Below are 25892 nucleotides of genomic sequence, written 5' to 3'. Positions count from 1 at the left end.
GAGCCCCGTATAACAAGCCCAAAAGGAAAGAAATTGAAAAAAGAAATCAAAAAAGCGGAAAAGGGGAAAGGAGGCTAAAATGAAGATGATGCGAGCGGTATGGTATGATAAAACATCAAGATCTCATGATTTCTCTTTTTTTTTAACATTATCGCAGCTGCTGGTTTCTTATTTCGTGTCCATGGCTGTCGCTAGATAGATATATATAATAAAATAAATAACAATAATAATAACCTAGCCACTGAATTTGAAGCGGGCCGCTTCCAGCCTACCCAACCCTTCTCGCGGGGCTACATTTCTCCGTCGATACGAGTTTGTGAAATCTGTAAGAGAAGAAGATATATAAATCATTAGACATGATGTGATTAAGGATACGCGAGGATGGCAATTGACAATTATAATAGATATCCCCCCCACCCTTGGCCAAAAGGAAAAAGAAAAGATCAACGAACCTTGTAAAACAACCCTTGTCTTCCGAACATCACCTTGATAAATCCTCTCAGACAACGACTTCATAAGTCGTTCACTTTCACCAGGCTTCACCGTGCCGGGGGGAAGCATGTGCACAGTCGCCTCCACCCAGTTCGCTGTCTCCTGCGGCATCAGTTCAAACAGCGACATCAGTACCCCCGAGGCATCGGGAAAACAGTCGTCTGGGAAACTGAACATCATCCCTGTCAACACTCTCTGGACGAGAATCGCACCCTGTGACGCTATCAATTGCTTCACGGAAGCTTGGACCTCGGGAGGATTGGTAAATGGCTCGCCATCTGGGCCCGCGAATTCAGATATCGATGGCTTGTCGGTCCCAAAGCTAAGCACGTCGCGACAGTAGTGAAGGACTGCTCTTAATGGGTCTACTTGCTGGAGTGTAAGTGCGCTCAGTGAGGCGGAGAAAATGGGTGCTGCTAGGGGGGAGATTAGAGATTTTTTAGGATAATAGCGCACTGCGTCAGTTAGGAGGCGGAAGAAATCTTCGATCACTGTTTTATAACGATACGGTTAGGGTATTATAATACAGCAAACGATGGGAGGGTTATATTCCTTGGGGAGGATTATCTTACTATCAGGGAGGTGATGGGGAGGTAGGTCATTAAGTATTCTAAGGAAAAGCACAACTTGTTGTTCGAAGAATTGGTATACCGCGTCACTTGTCGATTTTTCAACGTACTCCGCCCCTTCAGAGAATTCTCGAATGACGGCATCTGTGGCCCATAGGAAGCAGCCTTCTTTGGATGCTTCGAATCCTGCTGATATGCTTTGCGCCAAGCTTGGCAGGAGAGGAGTCATCGCATTGCGGTAGGATATGATCATATGCCGCCAGCATCGGCATACCCGCTCCAATATTGGGATAGACTTTGTAAAATTCAATACGATGGTATTTAGAACGGGAAGGATCTCTTCGCAGTATGTGACTCCGGGATTTTGGGTTCCGGGGCCGACGTAGGGAGAGACAATTTGGATGAAAATGGTGATCAGCTGGAGGTGATCTGTAAGGGGAGAAAAAAGTCAGTCGTAAGTTCTCATAGTCGTAGAGGTTAACAATGACACAACTAACCTGCAACCGCCTTCTGGCCAGCATCATCTTTAGCCTGGTTGGCGAGATTCATGATTCTATTCATGATGGGATCGCAGAATAATTTTAGCGTTTCATATATTTTATCAACTGGTTGGACAGCAACTACAGCAGCCACCCCCTCCGTAACTTCTTCTTGGCTCGACGGTTTCAGGTTGTCAATGACCGACTCGTAAAAGGAATGTAGCTGTGGAATATGGCCACCAAGAAGTTTCTGACAATCAGTGCCAAGGAACTTGAACGCGAGAGCTGCCGCCTGAACGACCTCCTGGGATTTGTGCTGGAAACCGGAAATGACATAATTCAATTGGGCTTCGAGAGTTTCAGGGTGTTGAGCTGTCCATTCCGTGTATCGACCAAGAGCCATGATAGCCTGGAACCGCACTTTGTCTTGATCGGGTATTTGGACGATGAGAGGGATAATTTGCGGTAGTACCGTGCTCTCTTCGGGATCGACCATCCGTCCCATCGCTCTCATACTAAAGAGTGGCGCTTCTAGCTCTTGCCAATGTGGTACATGATCATGTGTAGCTTGCGAAGCGTATTTGGCGACCCACGCTTGAATCAGGCTATATGATTTCCCGAGGCATTCGGTAACGCCAATAACAGCACAGCAATCTTTAAGAACATCACCCATAGCGTGACGGAACTCGCGGAATCTCTCTTCTTGCTCGCGATCTCCATTAAATAGGTCGGCCTGCTCGTCATCCGGGGAAGGGAATTCCAGATGTCTAATCATAATATCAACAAGTTTCGAGAATAAGTCTGCAAGGGCCGTTCTCGCCCCCATATACCGTTCAAGCGTGAGGTACTGTTTAAGCTCGTACCAGAAGACAAAAGTGATGGAAATGGCATCCCGCTCCATATCGACAGCACAGCACTCTAGAACGGTTTCAACTAAACTTCTGAACTCAGCAGGCAAACGGGCAATCAGGACTACCCATGCTTCGCCAGCTTCAGCAAAAAGTCTAGTTAATCCTCTGAGCATGTCAGGGTCCTCTTCCTCTGTGGCCTCTCTAATTTTGGGTCTCAGGGCAATTATCCTTGGATACAGCTTTTGGATAATAGACATTGAGTCATCAACCTCAAGTGTGTCCCTATAGATTGTACATATCGTATCCACAGCAGCTTCGAACGAGCGGGGATCAGAAAGACCCTTGAAAATTATGTCCAGAAGGGGAGAGTTGACGATTTGGGAAGATGGAATTTCACGCATCCAGGAGGTAATGCATTCCAGTAGCTGTGGATTTGTTGCGGCAGATTCTATTTAATCGAGTGTCTGGTCAGCGGCTATACGGGACAAAGTGACGAAAAGGTGTAGGGGTAACGGATGTAAACATGTTTCTTACCAGAAGACTGCGCATATTGCACTAGGAGACTTAAAACTTGATCCGCGTTGTTTTCCAATAGTTCTGCTGTCCTTGTAGAAAGTTCCTCTTCCTAAGTGTTTTGATGATGGATTAGATTCTAGACTATGGCCGAAAGGGAGAGATGTCGTAGCTGAATATGTTCTTGCTGCGCAATAAAGGCGGAGATTGATTGGATGGATTTAGATGGTAACTCGGCCGCACATACAGTCAGGTTGATTTTTCGTCCTTCTGTGACCTCCTCGGGCAGAATTTTGAGAAATTCCAAAACACAGTCTCCTCCCTCACTTCCCACAGCTGAGCCGACGGTTGCGAGGACATCCTTCCATGCTGTCATCTGGATAGCGAGGCTAGCTAAACAAACACACAGCTGGGTCCTTATCGGTTTTGGCCCCGAGCTATAAGCGACTAGAAGGGAGAGAACGGAGTCTCTCAGAGCCGCCAAGGACTCACCCGGGAGTTGATCTAGGTCATAGGTGATCTATTGGAAAAATTATCGATCAGCGGGGTTGTGTAGAGCGCAAAAGTAATGCTGGAATGTAAAGACCATGGTCATACTTTTCCCTTCAGCGTGGTAGCTGCGAAGAGCTTTGCTTCAACGGGTATCTCTGAGGATTGTAATAACGCATGCGTTGTTGTCCAAGCTTCGACCTAAGTAATGATGGGTTGGAGTCAGAACGAGGTAAGTTCGGGCGTTTACCTGAAAAGTGAGTCCGGGAAGGAGGATATTCTCACTGATTTCTGGAATTTCTCTAGGAATTCATGCGCATGGGTCTTTTCTGATCGAGCGACATTGCCTTGCATTGTAGCAACGGCAGCTAGGACAGGCGCAAAGGCCTGTCCCGCGCCGTTCTCTTTGGATGCCATAGTGGGATGTGGGCGATTTAAGTGAAGGTCGGGTAGCAATGTGAAGGATCGATGTACACGCTGGATCAGGTCAGCCAGGCTGAGAGGATGGATAGCGACTGGGAAAACTCATGAATCAAGCCAGCTCAAAACAAGGAAATCAGTAATGGTGGATATATCATAAAAGAAACGGGGTTGGGCGGTGGTTCACAGTGGTTGTTGTGGTGAGGGCAGAAAAAATGACTTTGGCAGACGACAGGGACACTGGAGCAGATTTTAGCCGCATCGGCATGCATCACCAGAACAACCGCCTGGGGAGTTAAATATCACACAGCAACAACCACCGAACATTCTACTCTTCCACTCACTCGATCACTACCTCAGCGTCTTCCCGACATTTACTCTCTCCTCGCGCAACTTAAATACTCCCTCTCTCAGCCATCGGTTGACAACATATCTAATATTACCGCGCAATCCCTCCAGTTTCACGCACTATGACAGGCAGAGGTGGAGGTGCAGGTCGAAAGACCCTTCTGGCTCCAATCCATTTCATTTTCAAACTCCTACAGCAGAGATCCGTTGTCTCAATATGGCTCTATGAACAGCTGGCGATCCGGATAGAAGGGAAAATTCGGGTTCGTTTTCACTATTTGCTCTTTTGCCGTGCATACTCAATTTTCCCCCATGTTCTATTTTATAACATATCGCCATTGAAAAAGAGGCTAACACTTATTCATCTTTGTACAAAAGGGATTCGACGAGTTTATGAACCTGGTCGTCGATGACGCGGTCGAAGTTCGTTTGGCAACGAAAACAGAGGAGGAAAAACGCAGACAACTTGGTATGATAGTTCACGATTACCCATTCGTTGAGGCGCTCGCTTCGTTATCTACACAACGCTTACCTACCGCGCAGGTCAAATTTTACTCAAAGGCGACAACGTTTCGTTGATCCAGGCACTTCAATGAAATTGCAAAGCGGATGGTCGAGTTATACGGTGACTTTGGGACAGAACAGGCGTTAGGATGTTTATTTACTGCTATCTGATTCACACACAAAAAAGAAGTTGATGCAGTTGGGGCATGGTCTTATGGCGACATTGAAAAGAAATGAATTCTACTGTTTTTGCTGGCTGCTTGAAGTGAGAATGCGCCCGTTTCCAACGATGAGGGAATCCACGGAACAGTCGTGATCAGCGACTGGTATCTTCTTCCCAGAGGGAAGAAGCTGCTCGGTAAGGGCCAAGGCGACTAAAATGAGCCAGAGTGAGAAAGCAATAGTGTCAGTAATATTGATGACCAAGAATACTTTTTTTTAAGATGTTCATTTCCTGTTGAGTTGGATAGCTTCCTTACCGAGATGTGGTCTCCGCATGCCTGCTTTATTTTCTTCTCCACCATTTTGCCTATTACCCTTCAATCGATTGATGAAATGGTCATAATACCCCTTGCCGTGTCCCAATCTTTGCAACTGTTCGTCAAAAGCTAGCCCGGGCATAACAACCAAATCCAATCCTGAACTTTCGTTGACGGTTGCGGGTGACTCTGATTCTGTCATCGTGCTACCTGATTGAGTGGTTACTCCAGCGGGGATACCGTACCCACCCAAACAATTCCTCCGACTACTAATTGTATTCGCATCTAGTGTCGGGATACCCCATTTATCGGCTTGTAGGGATTCATAGTCTTCAAGGGAGCGTAGCGCTAGCATTTCCATGACTGAAGAACGACCCTGTGTTGGCGCTGCGGCTGGGTCCGATTGGTAGAGATAAGGGACGTATACTTGCTTGCCTCTGCTAAAAGCATCACGAACAATTTCGATTGTCGAGATTTCACCAGATGGCATTGAGAGATAGACACTGAGCTTTTTGGCTGCGTGGTATTCAGGGAGTGCCAGTAGATTTGTCGTGACGATCGATGCTGGTATATAATAACCAAGTTATGTACCACAGCAAATGAAAGGCGGGGGGCTAGGTGCTAGCGGGGTTACTGACATTGTGCCATTACGGACTCTTTGGATACTTCTGAGAGTATTCTCCGAAGCTTTTTTCGTAGTTCTTTCTTGGCTGTTTGCAGAGTAGCCATGGCGATATGTACGTATATATATAACGATACTCGAGTAGGTTAATACGACGGTTAAGTGGAATGTCTGCGCTCTGGGGAGGAGTAGAAATCGGGAGAATATCTCTTCGGGTTCTTTTTACTTACAATATACTGTGTAACGGGGGATTCGACTGTCTGAGTACTATCTATATAAAATACTCAGCTGCGTCTAATATTTGTTGTGATGAAGCAATATCTCCGGCGCGATCACTGGACAGAGATCAAATTGTCGAAAAAATAGCCGCAGAATACGAATCTGGTCTTGGCCTTCCCACTAAAGAACAGCACTAGTTAACTGATGAACACTCCGAAATAGCCGCTATCGGGTGTTTATCGCAGATGATATCAGTGGCGGATATGCTGTTGGATATGCATATAAAAGTCAATGTTCTTGGATTCACTTGCGATGACGTTGTACCATCAAGTATATTAACCCCTTTGTGGTGTAAATGGTTTCTCCGTTTAAATCTAAAAACGAGCAGGTTCATTGTTATTTATGCAGCATATCGGTCAGGTATGTTGTTAAATAATGGTCAAAATATGGCGTACGTGAACCAGTACCCTAGAACTTGCCGCGAGAACAAACTTTCGACAGCATCATGAACTCTTCCCTCCTCGTTCCGCTTCTCCACGCAAAGCTACATAAATACACACGTCGCAACCAACTCTCCAGCCCAATCCAATATCTTTGCCTCTGCTTCTTAGTGTTTCACTCTCCACTTCCCCAATTCGCCAGTCTCCCATCCCCATGTTCCAACCTCGCGGGCAGCCATGGAAACCATGATGTTGGCTGCGTTGCCTCTACTATTCCTCTCCTCCTGCTTTCCTGCCTTCGTCGTTGCTCAAGGTCCGGCGGATCCGCGACTAACAGGCACTTGGACGACCAAGTCCATGAAGGTCTTTACAGGCAGCGTACGTGCATTGCTATCATATATGTTTGGGATTTCGCGAAGGAAACAAGGGAAAAGAAACAGAACTCTCTGCTGACGATTTACGGCCGTTGTTTTTTGGTAAAACGCTGCAGGCATTTTACGATCCAATAAAAGATCGATTGAAGGAGCCGTTGCTTACAGGAATCTCATACTCATTCACCGCAGATGGGTTCTACGAAGAGGCATATTTTCGAGCGATTTCTAATCGTCAGTCACCACATCTCCGTGTATCCCATCATCCAGCAGAGCTGACATTATTTCTGTTGTATCTTATTAGCTACCAGACCAGAATGCCCTTCAGGGATAATGCAATTTCAACACGGAACCTATAGAGTAGAACCCAATGGGTCTATGATCCTGACCCCGTTTGACTCAGATGGTCGCCAATTGATCTCCAACCGTTGTGCTGGAAAATATGCGGAGTATACGCGATATACTCAAAAAGAGGTGTTCCAGGTAAAGAAGGGAAATCCCAAAGATAGAAAATAGAAATAGAAAGTTGAAAATTTTCATAAACGGAAGACTTGCTAACGATCGAACTTCAGAGATACGAAATCCTAATAGATTCGTATAATCGAGTCGAACGCCTTAATATGTTCCAATTTGATGGCTCACCTTTGAACCCCATGTATCTCGCGTTTCGACAACCGCAGATGCACCCGACGCACACGCTGAATCCGACACATACCACCAAAGGAGCTCCTAGAGCAACAGCGATTAGCGAACGGAAAGTTAACGCGAAGAGGGCAAAACGCTCTGAAGAAAAAGCAGCAGAATTTGGGTTCGCCCAATCGCCGTTAAGCAAGAACTCATTCGTCAAGAGGATGAACTACTATCATTCGAGAATGGAAAAGCTGTCGGGCACAGATAAATTGTGGTGGGTAGGGTTAATTATGACGTCTGTTGGCAGCCTCGCCCTGATCTATAGATGAAGATGATTTGTGCTATACCGTTTTTTCGTGTTGTTCCTCGTTTTCTGTCTTTCATGTTCCCTTGGTTCTATATTGTTTCTTATAGCGCCTAATGCCCATGCTGTGTCTTTTCTCTCCTTGATTTCTTTCTGCGTTGTTATTATGCTGGCTTGCTGAAGGGCTGTCTTGGGTTATACAAGGCGTTTGTGACTGGTAAAACGGGGCACCAGCTTTGTATTTCACATCTGTATGTATGGACAGGGCATATGTGGTGTAACTTCATTGTCTCTAAACTGCGCGTCTAATAATACAACTAGCTAAAGCGGGGGTGGATGGCGTAGTGGTAAGCGCTGTTCATGGAATGCTTTCTCAAGTAGGCACTTGGTGTTGGGGCCACCTCTGCTGAGACAAGAAGGTAGTGGGTTCGAATCCCACCTTCTCCAAAAAGGATATTATCACATCTTGGTGGATATTGCTGTTGGGCACTAGTTGCCCAGGCGGCCCTCCACCGCACGTGATTACCCCTATATAGTTAGCTAGCGATCGCACAATGAGAAGATGAACCATCCCACAATTGAGGGTACCCTTTCTTATCTCATTTCTATTGGTAACTGCCACTGCAGAGTGGAGCAATGTTCAACACTATGTATATAGTCTAGATGGATTCAGTATAGTGTGGGATCCTAAGGTGTTGTGATTCTTACATGTTTACTCCGTAGTCCAAGCGACAAGGGACTGCTTAGTATTGCATGAGCAATTGTGGGGCAAGGCCACCCTTGAGGGCTAGATCCAGAATGGTATAGTGAAGTCTCTCCAGACTCAGTTATGAATAGAGAAATGTAACTAGAGAGTAGCTGAACATAAGGGTAGGCTAGTGAGGTGAAGGCTGTCATAGTCTCAGACTGCATATGGCCTTAGAAAACATATGAAGAAAAAAAAAAAAAAAAAAAAAACAACTAGCTAAATAAATCGAGGATTGATCGCGTGTCGATTGGTTCGCTTACTTCGCAGACATTATGCATTTATTTTTCTCCGGCCAGAGGTCAAAATTGTAACCTACATGGGAAAGGGAAAATCTATCATTCATATCATCATCGTAAATAAGGGGCAACTTCCATCCTGGGGAGGGCCAAAATAATCAAAATACAACCACGCAGTCGTGCCATCTTCCAGTGCTCTCGCCGTTTCACACGCCCTGGTTGAGTTGAGCAAATGGCGAGTCATACTGTATGCCTATTTCCGCGTTCAACCAATCCCCCTAACTCTAGAGAATAAAGGAGTGGAGCGGAGAAAGAAAACAAAACGCCGTAAAAATTCCCAATAATAATAATTATAATGCAAAACACGATCTCTCATTTCCACTACAATTCCCTCCACTCCCTAAGATATCAGCTCCTTTCGCGATCTTTGAGACCTGCCCTACTTGAAACTGGCTTTCCTTCCAACGAACCTCCACGTCCCACAAGTGCCTTTATGACAAGTCCTATAACAGGCTTTTGCCCAGAATCCTGCATCTTCTTAATAGCCCTCGAGACAGCAGCTCGGACTTCCTCAACGCTCATCGTTTCCACCTGGCTAGCATATCCTTTCAGAACTGCTAGTTCATTATCAGCGCTCTCGCTCAGGTCAGTTCGTCCTGCGTCCATGTATTCGCCTTTAGCATCTTTTAACGCAGCCGTGCGCTTGTTTATTAGGTTTAGGAGTTGGATATCGGTTTTAATGGGCGACGACGTCTTTGCGGCATTGTTTGTTTCTGATATTATTGCGCGGAGGACGTTCAGTCTGTTCACATAGAGTTAATGTAGGAGGACCGGAGATTGTAATTTCAGCTATTCACGCACCTGGCGGTGTCCTTCGCCCTCAAGGCATCCTTCAGGTCTGATTTAATTTTATAGAGTAATGGGGGAGCTGTTGGGGTAGCTGTAGAGTTGTGCCGGACGCGTTGAAGGCACTGCTGGGGCCTGGGTCTGACTGATCGGAACATTTGTTTGGATTATGTAGAGAAATATGTAGGGAATCAGATATACTATGTTATAATCTGAATGTCAGCATATATATAGTGCAATTGAGGAGAATTATCTGAGATAACAGGAGCACTGGTTGAGAGTGCTTTTGGGTCGAGGAGTTGATTGGTCTGTGCACGCTCCCTTGTCTTTTTGTGTTTTTGAGCTTGTGTTGAATCAACCGTTTAAAGGCGTCTCTCCACGCAGCTGGCCTTACACGTCTCCCACGAGGTAACTAGCATAATTTGTCTTTCGCTTTTGCTGCCGCTATTCTGTCTTATTTGCAGTGTCACATCTCCTGGCACGCCACCCTTTTCCCAGAGCAGGGAGGTCATTCTACCAGCTTCATGCGCCGACATATGTTTAAACAATGACCGCCCCCCCTCTTACTCCTCAAAGACCTCTACCAGGCACCTATTTCCAGACTCCAGCTCACCCTAATTTCAATGGGCCTCTCTTTCAATCTTCTACCATGTCTGGTGGCGGCGGCCTACCCACAACTGCCGCCGCACTTCCGCCCCAGCCTCTTCGTGCAAGACTCCCAATGACAACGGTCAAGAGCAGAGCAGAAAACCTGAACCCACGACAACGAGCAGCGCTGACAATAGATGAGGCGTTGGCGCAGGAGTCGCGATACCCAGATTTAGACAGTTATTTATCTCGTATGTACAGACAAAATTACCTGATGTTGTGGGAAATTGCGCTGGCGTAATTCAGAAGGCTAATCACAGAAACGATGTATGTAGAGGGATTTTCCTCCGATTATGATATTCCCACATCGGCATCGTGGGCACCATTTCAAAAAGTTAAGATGTACAATATACCGGACCAAATTTTCGATCAATACAATCGGGCTCAGGTATCGACAAATATGGGCCTTTTTGCAGAACTGAATCATGCTTGGGTTACTATCGACAATGCGCTGTATCTCTGGGAGTATACGCATCCCAACCCGCAGTTGGTGGGATTTGAGAGCCAGCCGAATAGTATAAACGCTGTTAAGTTAGCTCGCCCTCGGCCAGGCGTTTTCCTCCCGTCAATATCACATGTTCTTGTTATCTCTACTACTGCAGAGGTGTTAATCTTGGGCCTGGGATGTGAGACGTCCGCTTCAGGAACAAAGACAGTAACGCTCTATCAAACTGGGATGGCTACATCGATTCGAGGGTTGGACATCAACGTAATTACGTCATCAAACTCGACTGGGAGGATATTTTTTGCGGGGTCTGCCGACAACGACGTATATGAGCTCACATATCAACAAGAAGAGCGATGGTTCCAGGGTCGGTGCGGGAAAGTGAACCATACGAGCAAGAGTTTTGCCGCCTTCACCCCGTCCATCATTCTAAGCCATAAACCGACGGAATTTGTTGAGCAACTGGTGGTTGATGATAGCCGAAACCTGTTATACACCCTTTCCTCGAACTCGTCTATCCGGGTATTCCATCTGAAGCCTGATGGAACTGTCAATCTTACAATTACAAAGCGTGCTATTGACATATACTCAAATCTTGGCCACATTATCAGCTCTAACGAAACGCTCAACCCTGGGGTTAAGATAGTTTCTATCAGTCCTATCCCAGCTGCAGAGGCTTCTAGATATCATCTGATGGCAGTCACCGCGACGGGCTATAGGATATATCTCAGCGCTACCGGGTCATATAGCTGGTCCGCAACTCCGACTGCGACCAATGCTCCGACCAGCATGCAAGCTCACCATGTGAGGACACCACCTTCTGACAACAACCCTGCAAGCCAATTACCCCAAGGACGTGGAGTTGTTGGGTCGCCATATCAGGTCTTGCCGGGAGCAAAACTTGCCATCCACTCACTTGACCCTACTAGATCTGCTCAACGATTCCCTCCTGGTTACTTTTTCTGCTTTACGTCAAAAAACTCCACCAATAAAGCAGACACTCTTTTTATTTCGACTCCAGACTCTGGTCGTCTTTCACGACCTCAAGAGAGCGCACTCCCGATTAAACCTGGCGAAACCGCGATCTGGCTAACGCTTGGCAGTCGAGCAGAAGACATCGGGTTATGCACACCAGAATTCACTGTGCAGCCGCAAGGAGGCTTTGGAAATGAGCTGGCCGTTCAATTCGACAAGCCTGCTGCGGAAATTGCTGTTTTGACCAATACCGGTATTCACGTTATTCGAAGGCGGCGACTAGTGGATATCTTTGCATCACTAATACGGAGCGATAGCGGAGAAGAGGGCCTTGAGACTCAGGTAAAATCACTGATACGATTGTACGGCCGCAGTGAGACGCTCGCGACCGCTTTAGCAGTCGCCTGCGGTCAGGGAGTGGAACTCTCTGCGGATTCTCGCCTTTCTAAGATAAACGACCCTGACGTCCTTGAATTTGCGCGTAAGGTGTTTATTGAGTTTGGCGGCAAGCCGACCTTTAATGAGAATGCAGTTGCCGACAACTCCACTCCTGCGATTGATGCTGTCATCCCCTCACCACGCCATGCTGGTATTGCGCTCTACACTTCGCGCCTCTTGAGATCGATCTGGAAAACGGTGATTGCCAAGCAAAGTCGGACCCCAGCGGGAGGAGTCACCATTTCGCCATCTGTCGATACTTCGAAATTGCATTCAATTCAGAGAGATTTGTCCGCCCTTCAGGATTTCTTCCGGACGAACAAATCCTTTATTGAGGGATTGAGTGGGCCAGAGGCTCTCTCACGAGCTGTTACAAAACAAGACGAGATTGCGCTGCAAGGCGAGCATCGTGCCTTGCATTCCATGGTCCAGCTAGTCTCTGATACAATAGAAGGTATTTCGTTTGTTCTGGTCCTGTTCGATGAACAGGTTCACGAGATCATCGCGCTATTACCTGAGGAAACAAGGCAACGATTTTTAACGCTCACATTCGAGGAGTTGTTCAGTAGCAGCAAGGGCCATGATGTTGCGAAAGAGCTTGTCAAGTCTATTGTTAATCGAAATATTGCTAAAGGCTCTAACGTTGAAACGGTTGCTGAAGCCTTGCGGCGAAGATGTGGCACCTTTTGCAGCGCAGAAGATGTCGTTATTTTCAAAGCTCAAGAACAACTCAAGAGAGCTACTGAAGCCGGTGGGAATTCCGAATTGGGTCGCAATTTGCTTAATGAGAGTTTAATCCTTTTTCGCCAAGTTTCTGAGAATCTGTCCATGGATTATCTCCAATCTGCGGTGGAACCATATATCCAGAACCAATTCCTTTGCCGGTAGGTGCTACCAGTTGATTTCCCGCTAAATGATTGGTGATCTGATTTTCCTATTCTTTTTTTTTTTTTTTCTTTTTTATTCTCATAGGTGCGATACAACTGTGTCTGAGCGTTGCAGCCCATTCTGACAAGGCAAATCGTGCGCTTTCTTGGATTATGGATGGTCGTCCACTAGAGGTATTTCCCCAGGGCTATTTATTTGTTTCTACTTTTGTCTAACTTTCATATGATATAGGATCCCCGACAAGCTAGTTACGAAGTTCGTCAACAGTGCTATGATCTAATCTACAAAATTATTCTCAGAGTCGACGAACTTTCGGGCCAAGATCCTGGTTTTGTGGATGGGCAGTATACTGTTATTGCACGAAGAAAGAATGAAGTTTACGATGTGATCTCAAATTGCGAGGATGAGGTGTTCCTCACCAGCTTGTATGATTGGTACTTAGAGCGAGGTTGGAGCGAACGACTTCTTGAAGTTAAGACTCCTTTCGTCGTGACCTACCTTCAAAGAAAGTCCACCGAAGACCTATCACATGCAGATCTACTATGGAGGTATTACGGACAGTCAAGTCGATTTTACGATGCCGCATCAGTTCAGCTGCAGCTTGCCCAGAGCTCATTTTCACTCCCCCTGAGTAGACGGATTGAGTATCTCGGTCAAGCCAGGGCAAATGCGTCTGTTTTCACGCCAAACGTATCACGAGCATCGAGGCAAAGGTTAATTCAGGAGATTTCGACCTTGATTGATATAGCCAATGTACAGGATGACCTTCTACAGAGGCTTAAGGAAGAAACTAGGATTGCCCCAGAGCGCAAAGCTACAGTTCTGCAAGAGGTAGATGGTGAGATTATGGAGCTCAATAAGGTATGGTTAAAGCCACCAACCCCCAGACATTATAATAAATCTGAGGTTACTAACACAGATTCGTCCATTTTAGCTTTATAATATGTATGCTGACCCTGGTGGCTACTACGATGTTTGTCTTCAAATCATGCATCTCGCCAATTACCGCAACGCTTCCGACATCAAGGCATGCTGGCATAACCTAATCCAAGAAGTCCATGATGAGGCTTCAGCGAAAGGCGAACCGCTCCCCTATGAAGCCGTCATCGAAAAGATCCGAGGCCTCTCCGGCCGCCTCAGGATGTCAGACACTACATTCCCAATCCAGATCCTACTACCAATGCTTCAGCGCTATGTATTGGAACAGCAGCTAGGCGTTGGCCCGGACAGCTGGATCGTAGAACTCTTTCTCGATCTCCAAGTTTCACATGAACTCATCTACACCGTTCTCGAATCGTTGTTCTACAACGACGAAGTGCCTTTCCATGGCAAGAACCGCCGGTATATCGGACGAGATCTGCTATACCTGATCGCCCGCTGGTTCCAGGAATCATTGCGCGTTGGAGCCGGGGCGTTTGGAAGTGATATCTTTGCTTCCCGCGTATCCGAGATGTTGCTGTTATTGCAACAGAGTGGGTTGGATGACGAGTCGGTCCAGGCATGTCGCGATTTGCGGGTTAAAATTGAGCGATCTCTCTAATGGCCTGGCCCAGGAAGACGCTAAAGTGATTCTGTGGTGCAACTGTGGCCCGTTAACTCTTGTAATACATTAACCATGGAAGTGGACATCATCGCGATTCCAACCTGAAAATGGGTGTATACTGCTAGTTAGTGTTCTATGCATAGCTTTTTTGAATTTCAAATCGAAAACCCCTCTGCGTTAGCACGGTTGATTTTGTAAAATCGACTCTCCTTCCCGTTTTTATCATTTACACCTAAGTTAACTCCTGATCTCGCCTCTTGGCTGTGATTTTGTTTCCCCATTTTTTGTAGTTGCTTCCAAAGCCCTCTCTCTCACTTCGTTATTTATTTTATCTTCTTGACTCATATATTGCCCTTGTCCTTGTTTTATTTGTAGCATTCGCTTTTGTCTCCTATTTTTTATCTCTTTTCATTTCTATTGAATAAAGTAGATGATATAAACGACGATAAAGAGATTGAGAGGGAAGGGCTACAAAAGGGACGTGCAAAAATGGCGCAAAGCCAACGAACCAACCTTTTTAATGGAATGCAAGAAGCAAATGCGATTGGATGCTTGTAATAAACAAAATAAAATAAATACAGAAAGACATGTATATACATTCGCCACAACGCCTCGCTCATTGCCTGGTAGAAGTATGGAGCTCGTATGATCGTATATGATGGAGCAAAAAAAGGAAACATATCCCTCCCATAACCGTATGTACGTAGTCCCTCGATTTACGAGCTGACTATGACCCCCATATTTTCTGTAAATATACATACCGTTGCCACCCCAGCGTGCTGCATTATTTCGAGTTGGTCTCGCTATACAGTTGTATTTCATGGCTGTAGCGATTTGCAAGCCGACAATACTGTGTCATCATGGAATTTTTATCCACGAACAGTTCGGTTTCTAAAAACTGGCAGAATTTCGTCAATTGAAGCGAGTGAGTGGCCGAAACAGAGAACAATTGTTGGCCGACACAAAACTCGAGGGCGGTCGGTAGACCCCTGGAGTAGCTGGCTAGCTATATCGTGTCCATAATTCAGGCGGCCAAGCTATGTAATTACTTCCCGCTACATCCATGCACATGTAATGTACAGTTATGATATGAATATTAGCGTCCATTTGCACAAGGACGCTGCTCGGTAAACACTTGTTGGTTGATCTGCATGGGGTCGTCATCATGCTCCTTTGGGGTCATTGACGTCGAAAACTCTACTTTTCCCCTTGAAACCAATTCGAATTCCTCCTCGATTTCCTCGCTAGTATTTATCGAATGATGACCACCACCCTTCGATGCCCAGATGATTTCCTCCGACGATGACCGCCCGTTACCAATTATGGTATTAGACCTCAGTATAGATGAGCTGATTTTTGTAGGACCAGAGGATTGATGTGTTCGATTATCGTGAATGTTACTTTGCGGCAGTGTGCTAATCCCGAACGTGAAATTCTCGATGTGCCTTGGTGGTTCTGGTGAGCCTGAGTTGTTGCTTCGAGTGTGGAAAAAGATTGTGTATTTCATCATCAGCGGTTTCAGCGTCACAGCCGACACGGCTATGATGCTTACCCCTATCTCAACTGTGGACCAAATCATTATCTCAGCGTTGGTGTAAAGAAAATCCAGTTGATCATATCCGTGGTGGATGTATGTAATTCTTGCTATTGTGGCAACGCTTGCTCTGTTGGGAGGAGTTAGAACATTGAGAATTCTGGGATATAGTGTACGACGAACGGGAAACAGAAACTTACATTGCTCCAAAGCCAAGTAGAACCATCGCAGATATCTTTGTACGGGAGTTCATGCTTAATTTCCGTAAAATCAAGGCAGGCACTATTGCAAGTGTTATATCACCCAGGCAAACAATTGAGCCATGTGCGTAGCTTCCAGAGATGACTGCGCGAAAGTGCCGGCACGTCCCTTCGCCATCCGGATTTCGGATCTGCTCCCATAAAAAGTCCACCGGCCAGCAAGTAAACAGGGTGAAGAACCAGTAGAAAGTTGTGAAAATGCCGGTGACTGCGGCTACAATGTATATCGTGTAGACATAAGCTCGTCCGATGACAACTACTCGTAATAATGACAAACAGAAGGAGATCTTCACAATCCCTGAAGACAAAATATAAAAAAGATCGCAAAGGAAAAAACCCTGTGCTAGCTGTTAACGATGTCTTCTAATGAATGTTGCGCCGCGCTGAGGTTTGTATATCCGACCTTGAATGCATCATGACCGTGTTCCGATTGGTTATTGCTTTATCATGTTTCCCAAGTCCATTCGTCGTCGAAATATGAGTGACGAAACAAATGCCGAAAAGAGCAGCTGAAGAGTAATGAGTGGAGAATTAGCTAGGCACAACGAGAGACGAGGCCACTGTTTCCATCCACAGACAACACGGCAATGTATCTGCACATGTACTGCCCAACATACCAAAGTCACGACCATGGTGAGGTCGTCAACACCCCAACGGGTCAGGGTGAGCCGCACATAGCAGCGCAATATAACGATTATCCACGATATGGCTAGAAAAGTACCCGCAACGGCAAAGATGGATTGGCTTTTGTCTTCCATGTCGGCGGCGATCACACACCGCAGAAGCAAAAGGATCAGATGAAACCGCTACTGCGGCGAGCAAGGAAAGATGATTTCACCAAAAACATTTGATATCTCTCCAGTTGCTGCTGGGGAAATGCTGGATATCGATCCACTCTTATGCCATCCTCTACCACCTTGTGGAATTCTCTGGGGGACGCCACCTTTGGAGCGAGCAAACTCCCCTGAATGCTGATACGCTAGCAAGACCTCACCATGGCGTCGGGACTAGCACAGGATTGAGTAACTGGCACAAACTCTATCACGTTGTCTGGCAGTGAACACTGAGCAATGAGCATCGCGTGAAATTTTTATGAAGCTATACTTCTCCGCAAAAAGGCTACCATCTGATTGGCTCAATCACAACTAACAGAAACATTTCTGGTGAAGTTGAGCATCTCGAAAGTCTAACAAAAATGCGCTCGCTTTCGAGACAAGTAGCCCAGCGTTCCTTGAATAGGAATGACGCCTTGGTGATCTAATGACTAGCTCCATTTGAACACGGGCTGGGGTTGACTACTGGGAAGACTAATTGAAACTGCTCCGGGCCTCGAACCGAGAAGCCAAAGATACACCCCGGAGGTGATGGCAGTTGGAGGGCCGCGCGACAATTTTTCTGTGTGCAGGACTCGAATCCTTCAGGCCATTGAGATTGAGATTATGGTTCCACTCCAATAAAAAAGAACTTCACAGAAAAATAGTAACAAGCTCAAGCAGAGCAGTTCATCGGCACCCTACGGGGCCAGTATTTTATAAACACTTCAAAATTCAAAATTCTCCGTTAACAGACCCAGTCAGCTCAAGGTTTGTGGCCCACCAACTCCGCTTTTTGGCTGGCGAAATGTGGACGCAGAGTCAATAAAAAGCTTCCAAAATGTTCGAGGATACCTTACTCTCGGAACACTCTACTCGAAATATTATAAGAGAAAACAGGCTGTTCTTTTCTCTTAAATTAAGGACGATTCCGGCTCCAGTCACAACTGTCATCAGTGTAGGCCGCAAACTCGCGTTCAAGCTCAACAAAGACACATTCATGTAGCTGTACTGCGTGACATCTCGCGAAGTTAAAGATCGTTAAGGTGCAGTTCCCAGGGTCGTTCTCCGCAAGGGCAACTTGAGACCAGCTGTGGCTGGTTCAGCATCCATTCACGTTCATGGGCTACATCTAACTCTGCGAAACCAGGCAATACGGCGTACAGACGAAACAGACGAAACTCCGAAAGCCGACTCGATCGCCTTGGAATTGCCTGAAAAACTGGGGTTTCAAGATCTTGAAATTCCTCGGAGTCAGGCGAAAATGCTATTGGTTGAGGTCGAGTTCCTTAGTTGAACCTGGAGCACTTTCAGACCCCGAGGCCTAGGATAAATCGAGGCAACTGAGGCCCAGCAGCGCCAGCCGCCATGGCTCCGGGCAGGCATGGTTTCAGCACTAAAAGGGACAATTTCCCTCTAGTGGACTGCTAAACTCGAGAGTGGAGCCTATAAAAATAAAAATACCAAGCCGGCCTCAAAACGTCAAACCCCGGAGCTCAAACGGTGCCAGCAGAAGGTATTTTTACATTTTTTATATCAACGCAGTAGATGTATTTTGATAAGTGTGTGGTCCAACAAGAAGAAAGAGCCCTGAAAAATATTTGACTTGCTCCAACTTCATGCGCCCTGTAATCTCCACAATTGGTGGTGAACGCCAAACAACCAACAAACCCTCTACTGACGTCAAAATAAATCAGCTCGCCTGGCACAGTTTGTAACTCTTCGTCTTTGGGCTCCCAGAAACACAGTCTGACTTCGGTACTACCGTGTTAATGAAAAACGAGTTATATGGGCTCATATGACAGGGTTTAGATACTTGCATTTTTCCCACTATGGAGGATGCACATACTCGTGTCCAAGAATACCTATTCAGAACCAGGGAAGACTGAATCATTCAAGAACCTTTATTAAACGCCATATCTGGCTTTTCTCGTCAAGTTATCAGAGGTGTTCAATAACTATTGACAATAGGACCAATTCTCCACACAAGATGCCGCAGGATACCCGAACACAAACTACATATGTTTACCGCGGGAAAGAAGCTCTTAGCAATGGTGTATCCTCATTCCGAAGTTTGACCCGTTGAATCTTCTCTCTGCCACTCGCCGCCACTGTTGGCTATGGGACGGTTATCCGTGGTGCTAGGCATATCCGAGCCGCGAGTCACGCGGCACATGGTCCACAATGTCTAATGGTGCCATTCCCATATAATTCATGTGGAATAGCAGCCTTCTTTATATGCAGTAGTATATAGGCTACCCGATACATGCATGAATCATACTTGTGTGAATCGAACCACGCATGAGTTCCTGCATTTGCCATTGTGGCCCAGATGGCGTGGAAGTTTCTTCCATTGAAGATGGAGTTTTCCTGCCGACATATTTCCAATCAGCCTCTGTCGAATCAGGTGGAGAGCCAAAGGCTCTTAGACTCTTTGTTTTGTTGCTTACCTGCAGCAGCTTCCACAAATCTTGATCGAGCCTCCGCCGTTGATGGTATGATATTTTAATTTCGGTTTCTCCGGAGTGTGTTTGAACGATACGACAAGACCAACAAATTGGTCGCTTAATGGCCGTATCACCTTGCCCAGAGATCATATGATAAATAGGTGTAGGAGGAAGTGAAAGCAGATTGATGAAGTGTCAAAGAAAGAGGTTGTTGCTTGTATGATTTCATCCTGCCTTGCTCCAGTAAGTCAATCAATTCGTCTGAGCAATAGCAGCTTTAAAGAGATTGTGCTCCAGAGAGCTTCATTTTCTCTCTCTTCTTACTACGCAGACTCCTACTACTGCGTTATTCAACACTGGATTTAGCCAAAATGCTCCGTAGCTACGTTCCAGATAAATTCTATTTAGCATTCCGTGATAACGTTAAACCTCAGTTGCCCACTTTACCGAGTTAGCTATTCACTCCGAGTCCTGCTGAGTTAGGACTTGCTTTGAACAGTCAACTAACAGCTGAAGTAAGAAGGCTGGACGTTATACCAAAGATAACTGTGCTGAATGCGGATTATACTTTCAGATTACGATGAAACTGCATTTATAACAAAACTTTAACATCGTAAATTGTGTGACGGATATATCACAAAGATATCTCAAGATGGCACTAGTAATTGAGGGCTGTTTCCCTCTCTGTCGAGCGATTAATTAGACTGCTCCACAAGCATTGATTGGGCTTCAGTTCCCTAGCGAAAGCTCGATGTATGGTTCCCGAATGCACACTGATTCTATACCATGGCTGTATGAGAAGAAGTATTTCCATCTGTGCCTGTCATAATTCTGTAGTTAGTACTGGGTCATTCCTACGAGTCCTAGCATCTTCGTGGGCAACCTCAAAAAAGATGCCAAGGACTTACGGAGATTGATTAGGGTTCAAGCCCTCTGCTAGCGCCAAGCTCGAATGACTACAACCAATGTCGTGCGCGAACGTAATCTTATCTGATCCATCCGATAATCTCGCGCCCCGTCCTGTCCCGATTCGGCAGTTGGCAAACCCGCTTTCGGGCTGCAGAATCCCCAAATTCTGCGTCACCAAACTGACTCAGACTTCCCCCCGTGGTTCCTGGGCGCCTTTTGCATTCCCTTTTCTCCTTTTTCACAGAAAGGATGGCTCAGTCCACCTTAACTTTTCTTGATCGATGACCTGTGCGAGTCGTGGCTCAACCATTCTGCTTGCTTCAACCCGCATCTCCCGCACATCATGTACGATGAGCCGAGTGACATCGTGCGGCTGGTCTCGACGGTCATGTTTGCCCCTTCGCAAGGTAATGAGATTCTCCTCCACCATACACGTTCAAAATGCCAACTCCGTTGCTAATTTCTCTATTTGTTTTGCACCCCACAGTGTGAGCGAATCGGAGCACATCCCTGTTCTTGCTATCATCGTATTACAAAATGCTGTTTTTCAACTTCTCCAGGACTTTTTTCGTCCACCCCCCCGGTCCGGCGACAGGATGGTGTTATACCTTCGGAACCAAATGAATATCGTAAACAACAGGGACGCACAGCGCATGAAAAATTAGCGGATAAGGTCTGCCATTACCATTGCCAACTGCCCATTGGGCAACCCTAACGAATTACTAATTTATTTTTTTGTGGGCAGGATTTCTTTTTCAGCCTGCTCAGCTCAGCATCAACAAAACGAGAAGCCCAATCATATCTCTCCCGCTTCAAAGCCGAAAAACCAGAGCCTGCGAAGTCCCCACCAGAGCAGAGTGCTATGGGCTATCCCTCCACCAATTTTGTCCAATCAGGGGTGAACTTAGGGGGAGGGATGTTTGGCATGGCGGGAGTTATTGATAATCATGCGATGTTTCGACAAGAATCTGCATTGGGGAAATCACTGCCAATAGAAACGGTGTCAGAGGAAACATTACACATCGCTCTGGTAAAAATTCGTGAGCCGCAATTGCTAAACGACCAGACACTTGGAGAGGTTGGACGGACACTGTCACAGCTTTCCTTACTTGGGATGTCCTGCTGTGTTGTGATTGACCCCGGCCTCCCTCAAAGCGACACATTTTGGAGAAACCGGTCAATCAAACAGGCTGACCGTATGTTAGCAGCGATTGAGAAAAACGGCGTGGACTCTAGGCGACTGGACGATGTGATACGCCTGGCACCTTCTCCTAAACATGCGCTTTCAGTAGTGTCTAGAGAGTTAATTCTTTCTCCCCTCCGTCGGGGAAAAATTGCTGTGATTCCTCCCATTGGCTACACGGAAGGCACTCTTCGAGCGGTACCCGTTCTTGCAGATGACGTTGTGTTGGCATTAACCAGGGAGTTCACGGGGTTGGGTGTCAAAGCGCGCCCTGAGGACAATCCTCATGAACTGGCCCGGAGGATATCCAAGCTCCAAAAGGAAGTCTCTGTGGACAGGCTTATTATTTTGGATCCTGCTGGGGGCATTCCGTCCCTGAAAAGAGCTTCAAAATCACACGTTTTCGTGAACTTGGAACAGGAATTTGAGGAGATCACTAACGAACTAAGAGAAGGAATGGCCGCTGGTGATTCACTAGTTACGGGCGATAAAAATGAAAATGGGCAGCAAATACTTTCCCTGGAAAAATCTAATCCCCTTTCCACAGTTGTAGAGAGGGAAGGTGCTGCATCGTTACCTAGTGAACTACAGGTTACCTCAAGTGATCGAAGTAGTGTTCACATTCCTGATTTTGAGAGACATCTGGACAATTTAACACTGTTACATAACGCACTTACGTACCTTCCACCAGCATCCTCCGGCATTATCTCTATACCCCAAGATGCAACGAATTCGGCAAGCGAACCGCGAGACCCCTCACAGTTATCCACCGTTGCGACCAGACGAAAGCGGAACCCTTTAATCCACAATTTATTGACGGATAAACCCAGCCATTCCGCTTCCCTACCTGCGGGGAGACTACGCGCCAACAACGGCTGTTCATCACAAAATAATTTCCAAGTGATGCATTCGACGTTTGTTAAGAAGGGGATGCCCCTGACGTTGTTTCCCGACCCACGAGTGCATATTTGGAAACCTCCAATAAATGGAAAATCCCGGATGACACTTAATGATCCACATATCGATCTACCTCGCCTCGTCCAACTAATTGAAGACTCTTTCAATAGAAAACTGGATGTCCAGCACTATCTCAACCGCGTCAGTGACCGTTTAGCCGGTTTGATTATTGCAGGCGAGTACGAAGGCGGGGCCGTTTTAACCTGGGAACTACCGCCAGGTGTGCCCAACGATGGAAGTGAGGAGAGTCGATCACGAATGGTTCCCTATCTTGATAAGTTTACCGTTCTAAAGCGGAGCCAGGGGGCGGGCGGCGTGGCGGACATTGTATTTAATGCGATGGTTCGTACGTGTCTGCCCAAGGGTGTGTGCTGGCGCAGCCGTCGCGATAACCCAGTGAATAAGTGGTATTTTGAGCGGGCTCGAGGGACGTGGAAGCTTCCCGGGTCGAATTGGACAATGTTCTGGACAACTGATGGAGTGCTGGAGGGCGATAGGCTATTTCGGGATTATGAGGGCGTTTGTCGTGGAATTGAGCCCAGCTGGCTAGACAATAAACATGTGGTTGATTAAGCATATATCTAGGCTTTTATGTATGTTGTCATGGGGTGGCATTTCCGGGTAAATTCATTACACGCCGTTGCAAATTATGTTTATATACATATAAAAACCTCGGTTAGATACTCTTTTGTGCTCTTATGTTTAGAACAATAAGTTAAAACTACTCCGTAAACAGTATATCATTCCGGGCACACTAGGGCGAGTGAGAATACGCTTTCATGGGTATGTGTATATATTCCTATTGCCTCACTCATTCTGTTGTGCACGGACCAACCATATCTTTCAACTCCGCCTGAACGAAATAACAACAGCAGCCTTTGGAAATATTTAACCACCAGAGCGTATATCGACTGACCTGTTTTCAACGAATATGACACTCAGACCTCCACAATGCCAATATGTATCGAATGCTGTTGTCCCGTTTCCCATCTCTACACCTCCTACAGCAAGGCCGATGACCGCTCTCTGGGCAAGGGCGTGCGATTAACCCAGTGTCCGCGTTGCAAACGGTTCGCGGACAAGTATGTCGAACACGATTTTGTGGTGCTTTTCATTGATCTAGTCTTGATAAAGCCTCAGGTAAAATATACTCCCCATGTGAGATGTTTCCGCTATTGCGACGCTGGGCTGATTTTATTTGTGCGACTGTGCAGGTGTATCGTCATCTGCTCTTCAACCGCCTAGGGAGATCTGATGATAAGTTCGATGTATACCATCCAATACTCCGTTCTCCCGCCTCTCTCCCCGGCTTCTGCGTCTTGCATTCCTTTAATTTATTGAGCGGGTAATAATCTTTCTCTCCAGCGTTCTATAATACGCCTCGGAACGTTAATATTGCTCTTTGACGTCTATTTGTCCTGGGCACGGGCGGAGAAATCTGACTCACTCTCCGCAACACCCCTTGCTACAGCCCCAATTGTCGTCCAATACATATTCTTCCTTACGCTAAACACACTCGCAACAATTGCTCACCACCTCACTGTCCGTCTCCTTGCTTCATTCCTCGTCCCACATCCACAACCCACCACGACTTCGACGAATGACGCCCATAACGGTGATATAATCCCATCTAGTCCTACCTCCACTCCGATCCCCCCTCTCAACCCTTCGAACCTGCAATCCCAACCTCAGAACCAAACACCTGCCACCAACACAACATCTAACAATGGAGGCCTTCCACCTCAGTCGCCCTCTGTTCATCCAAATCATTTTCCCTCAAATAATCTTCCTGCGCCACCCCCTCTCATCCGTCGATTGTCCACATCACCTCTTCAGGTCAATCCCATGCCTCCTCCTTGCCCTGCAAGTCCAAACTCTATAAGCACTGCGCTTCTCGTTAGCAGCTGCACAAAGCTCTTCCCTCTCCTGCTCGTGATCTGGAATCCTGAAAAAAACGACACTAACAGTGGCGGTGCCGGCACATCCCCTTCAGTATCGGACGCAGCGACTGGAATACTCACGAACTCATTAACATCTACATTCATGAATCACAACTCTCCTTCCTCTTCCCCTATATCTAGTACATCGCAGCACCAGCAGTTGCTGCAACTTGCACCGTCGTCCCCTCCATCACATGTATCATCTCCAACATCTCCCCCGCTATCACCTACTTCCTCCTTCCTCAACCCGCTCATCTCTCTCGTACTTTCGATAACAAATACCCACCTCGTCCTATTGAATAATACCGAGGCGCTTTTCATACTTCTTGATTGTGGATATATACGAGCAGCGGTACTGGCACTGAGTGGTCATCTGGCGAGGTGGATGGTGGAAAAGATTCTGTTGGGAGCTTTGGGTTTGTGATTGATACGGTTATTGGTTATGAAGAGAGGTTGGCTTGGCTTAGTATCTACTGTACAAACTTTTTTAGTGATATGTATTTACCGGGTGTATGTATATATTTTGGATTAGAATATGGCGTTTTGGGTTTGGGGTTTTTTTCGTCTTTTGCTTTCCGGATTGAGGGTCTCGGAGATGGACGAAGAGTTGTACACTATCAGCTACTTTTCTTACTGACTTTATTTATATCTCGCCATTGGCTAACCCCCTAATGTTTGGACATTAATTGAATAGAAACCACCGTATATCTTTACCATTCAGTTCCTTTTTTTTCCCTTTAATTAATTTAATTAATTTTTGTTTCGAGAATGATAAACATCTAGGACATCCAGTACAATGCACGCCGATGACCTAAAAAAGAAATGTTTCGCCCGTTAACCCAGCTAGAGAAAAATATGAAAAGATAAGATAGATCCACGAAGAAAAACACCAATGAGTCGTGAGAGCAACAACAATATAAAATTATAACCAGAGGAACCGACAGCTTCCACAATCCGTGTTCTCTTTCTTCCCTCCCTTAGTGCGGTACCCTATCAGGGCGTAAATCGCTTCTTTTCGGTGCAATTAATGGATGTAATTGGGCGAGGAACGTTATTGCTACATGAAGAGGAATAGTTAGAATGTGTTCCGCGATTGTAATTGAAGACGACGAATGTGCGGTATCAGTGTGGATTTAGCAGTGCAGATGCATGGATGATGTATTTACGTACCCCACATTAGATAGCAGGCTGTGAACGCGAGTATTAACGAGCTGCGCCATATCCTGTGATAGCCGTCAGCCTTTTCTCCTCAGTGCACAGAAAGTTTGTCCGATACGGTGCTTATGGGACATTTGGCAGGGGGATCTCTAGTAGACGGAGTGGGATCTGTGGTATCTCCGCCAGTAATGTCAA

The 25892-nt window shown here is 46.3% G+C and overlaps 8 protein-coding genes and 1 pseudogene across 9 annotated transcripts; 5 read left to right on the top strand and 4 right to left on the bottom strand.

Moving 5' to 3' along the window:
- Positions 1-234: 234 nt before the first annotated feature.
- HCAG_07141 (conserved hypothetical protein) lies at positions 235-3810 on the bottom strand (the record flags this gene model as incomplete). The annotated part of the gene is made up of 8 exons (XM_001537669.1): positions 235-323; positions 453-908; positions 1065-1490; positions 1559-2839; positions 2926-3016; positions 3152-3424; positions 3502-3594; positions 3679-3810. The coding sequence occupies 8 exons, from the start codon at positions 3808-3810 to the stop codon at positions 235-237; spliced, it is 2841 nt and encodes a 946-aa protein (XP_001537719.1).
- A 1095-nt stretch (positions 3811-4905) lies between these two features.
- On the bottom strand, positions 4906-5873 carry HCAG_07140 (predicted protein; the record flags this gene model as incomplete). The annotated part of the gene is made up of 3 exons (XM_001537668.1): positions 4906-5039; positions 5145-5708; positions 5783-5873. 3 exons carry the CDS (start codon positions 5871-5873, stop codon positions 4906-4908), a joined length of 789 nt encoding a protein of 262 aa, XP_001537718.1.
- Positions 5874-6662: 789 nt separating this feature from the next.
- HCAG_07139 (conserved hypothetical protein) lies at positions 6663-7755 on the top strand (the record flags this gene model as incomplete). The annotated part of the gene is made up of 4 exons (XM_001537667.1): positions 6663-6803; positions 6916-7030; positions 7101-7279; positions 7369-7755. 4 exons carry the CDS (start codon positions 6663-6665, stop codon positions 7753-7755), a joined length of 822 nt encoding a protein of 273 aa, XP_001537717.1.
- A 305-nt stretch (positions 7756-8060) lies between these two features.
- Positions 8061-8177, top strand: HCAG_09438 (annotated as a pseudogene). Its single transcript has one exon. The product of its transcript is annotated as a tRNA-OTHER (tRNA).
- Positions 8178-9122: 945 nt separating this feature from the next.
- Positions 9123-9718, bottom strand: HCAG_07138 (conserved hypothetical protein; the record flags this gene model as incomplete). Its single annotated transcript, XM_001537666.1, has 2 exons — positions 9123-9516; positions 9576-9718. 2 exons carry the CDS (start codon positions 9716-9718, stop codon positions 9123-9125), a joined length of 537 nt encoding a protein of 178 aa, XP_001537716.1.
- Positions 9719-10107: 389 nt separating this feature from the next.
- HCAG_07137 (conserved hypothetical protein) lies at positions 10108-14494 on the top strand (the record flags this gene model as incomplete). The annotated part of the gene is made up of 5 exons (XM_001537665.1): positions 10108-10399; positions 10484-12950; positions 13061-13127; positions 13186-13815; positions 13889-14494. 5 exons carry the CDS (start codon positions 10108-10110, stop codon positions 14492-14494), a joined length of 4062 nt encoding a protein of 1353 aa, XP_001537715.1.
- Positions 14495-15593: 1099 nt separating this feature from the next.
- HCAG_07136 (predicted protein) lies at positions 15594-16923 on the bottom strand (the record flags this gene model as incomplete). Its single annotated transcript, XM_001537664.1, has 3 exons — positions 15594-16161; positions 16232-16629; positions 16909-16923. The coding sequence occupies 3 exons, from the start codon at positions 16921-16923 to the stop codon at positions 15594-15596; spliced, it is 981 nt and encodes a 326-aa protein (XP_001537714.1).
- Positions 16924-20802: 3879 nt separating this feature from the next.
- HCAG_07135 (conserved hypothetical protein) lies at positions 20803-23172 on the top strand (the record flags this gene model as incomplete). Its single annotated transcript, XM_001537663.1, has 3 exons — positions 20803-20849; positions 20947-20986; positions 21205-23172. The coding sequence occupies 3 exons, from the start codon at positions 20803-20805 to the stop codon at positions 23170-23172; spliced, it is 2055 nt and encodes a 684-aa protein (XP_001537713.1).
- A 378-nt stretch (positions 23173-23550) lies between these two features.
- On the top strand, positions 23551-23844 carry HCAG_07134 (predicted protein; the record flags this gene model as incomplete). The annotated part of the gene is made up of 2 exons (XM_001537662.1): positions 23551-23681; positions 23814-23844. The coding sequence occupies 2 exons, from the start codon at positions 23551-23553 to the stop codon at positions 23842-23844; spliced, it is 162 nt and encodes a 53-aa protein (XP_001537712.1).
- Positions 23845-25892: the final 2048 nt, after the last annotated feature.

Source organism: Histoplasma capsulatum, genomic scaffold, assembly GCF_000149585.1.
Source record: "Histoplasma capsulatum NAm1 scaffold_8 genomic scaffold, whole genome shotgun sequence".
In the NCBI taxonomy this organism is placed as follows: domain Eukaryota; kingdom Fungi; phylum Ascomycota; class Eurotiomycetes; order Onygenales; family Ajellomycetaceae; genus Histoplasma; species Histoplasma mississippiense.
This window is presented reverse-complemented; position numbering and strand designations above follow the sequence as displayed.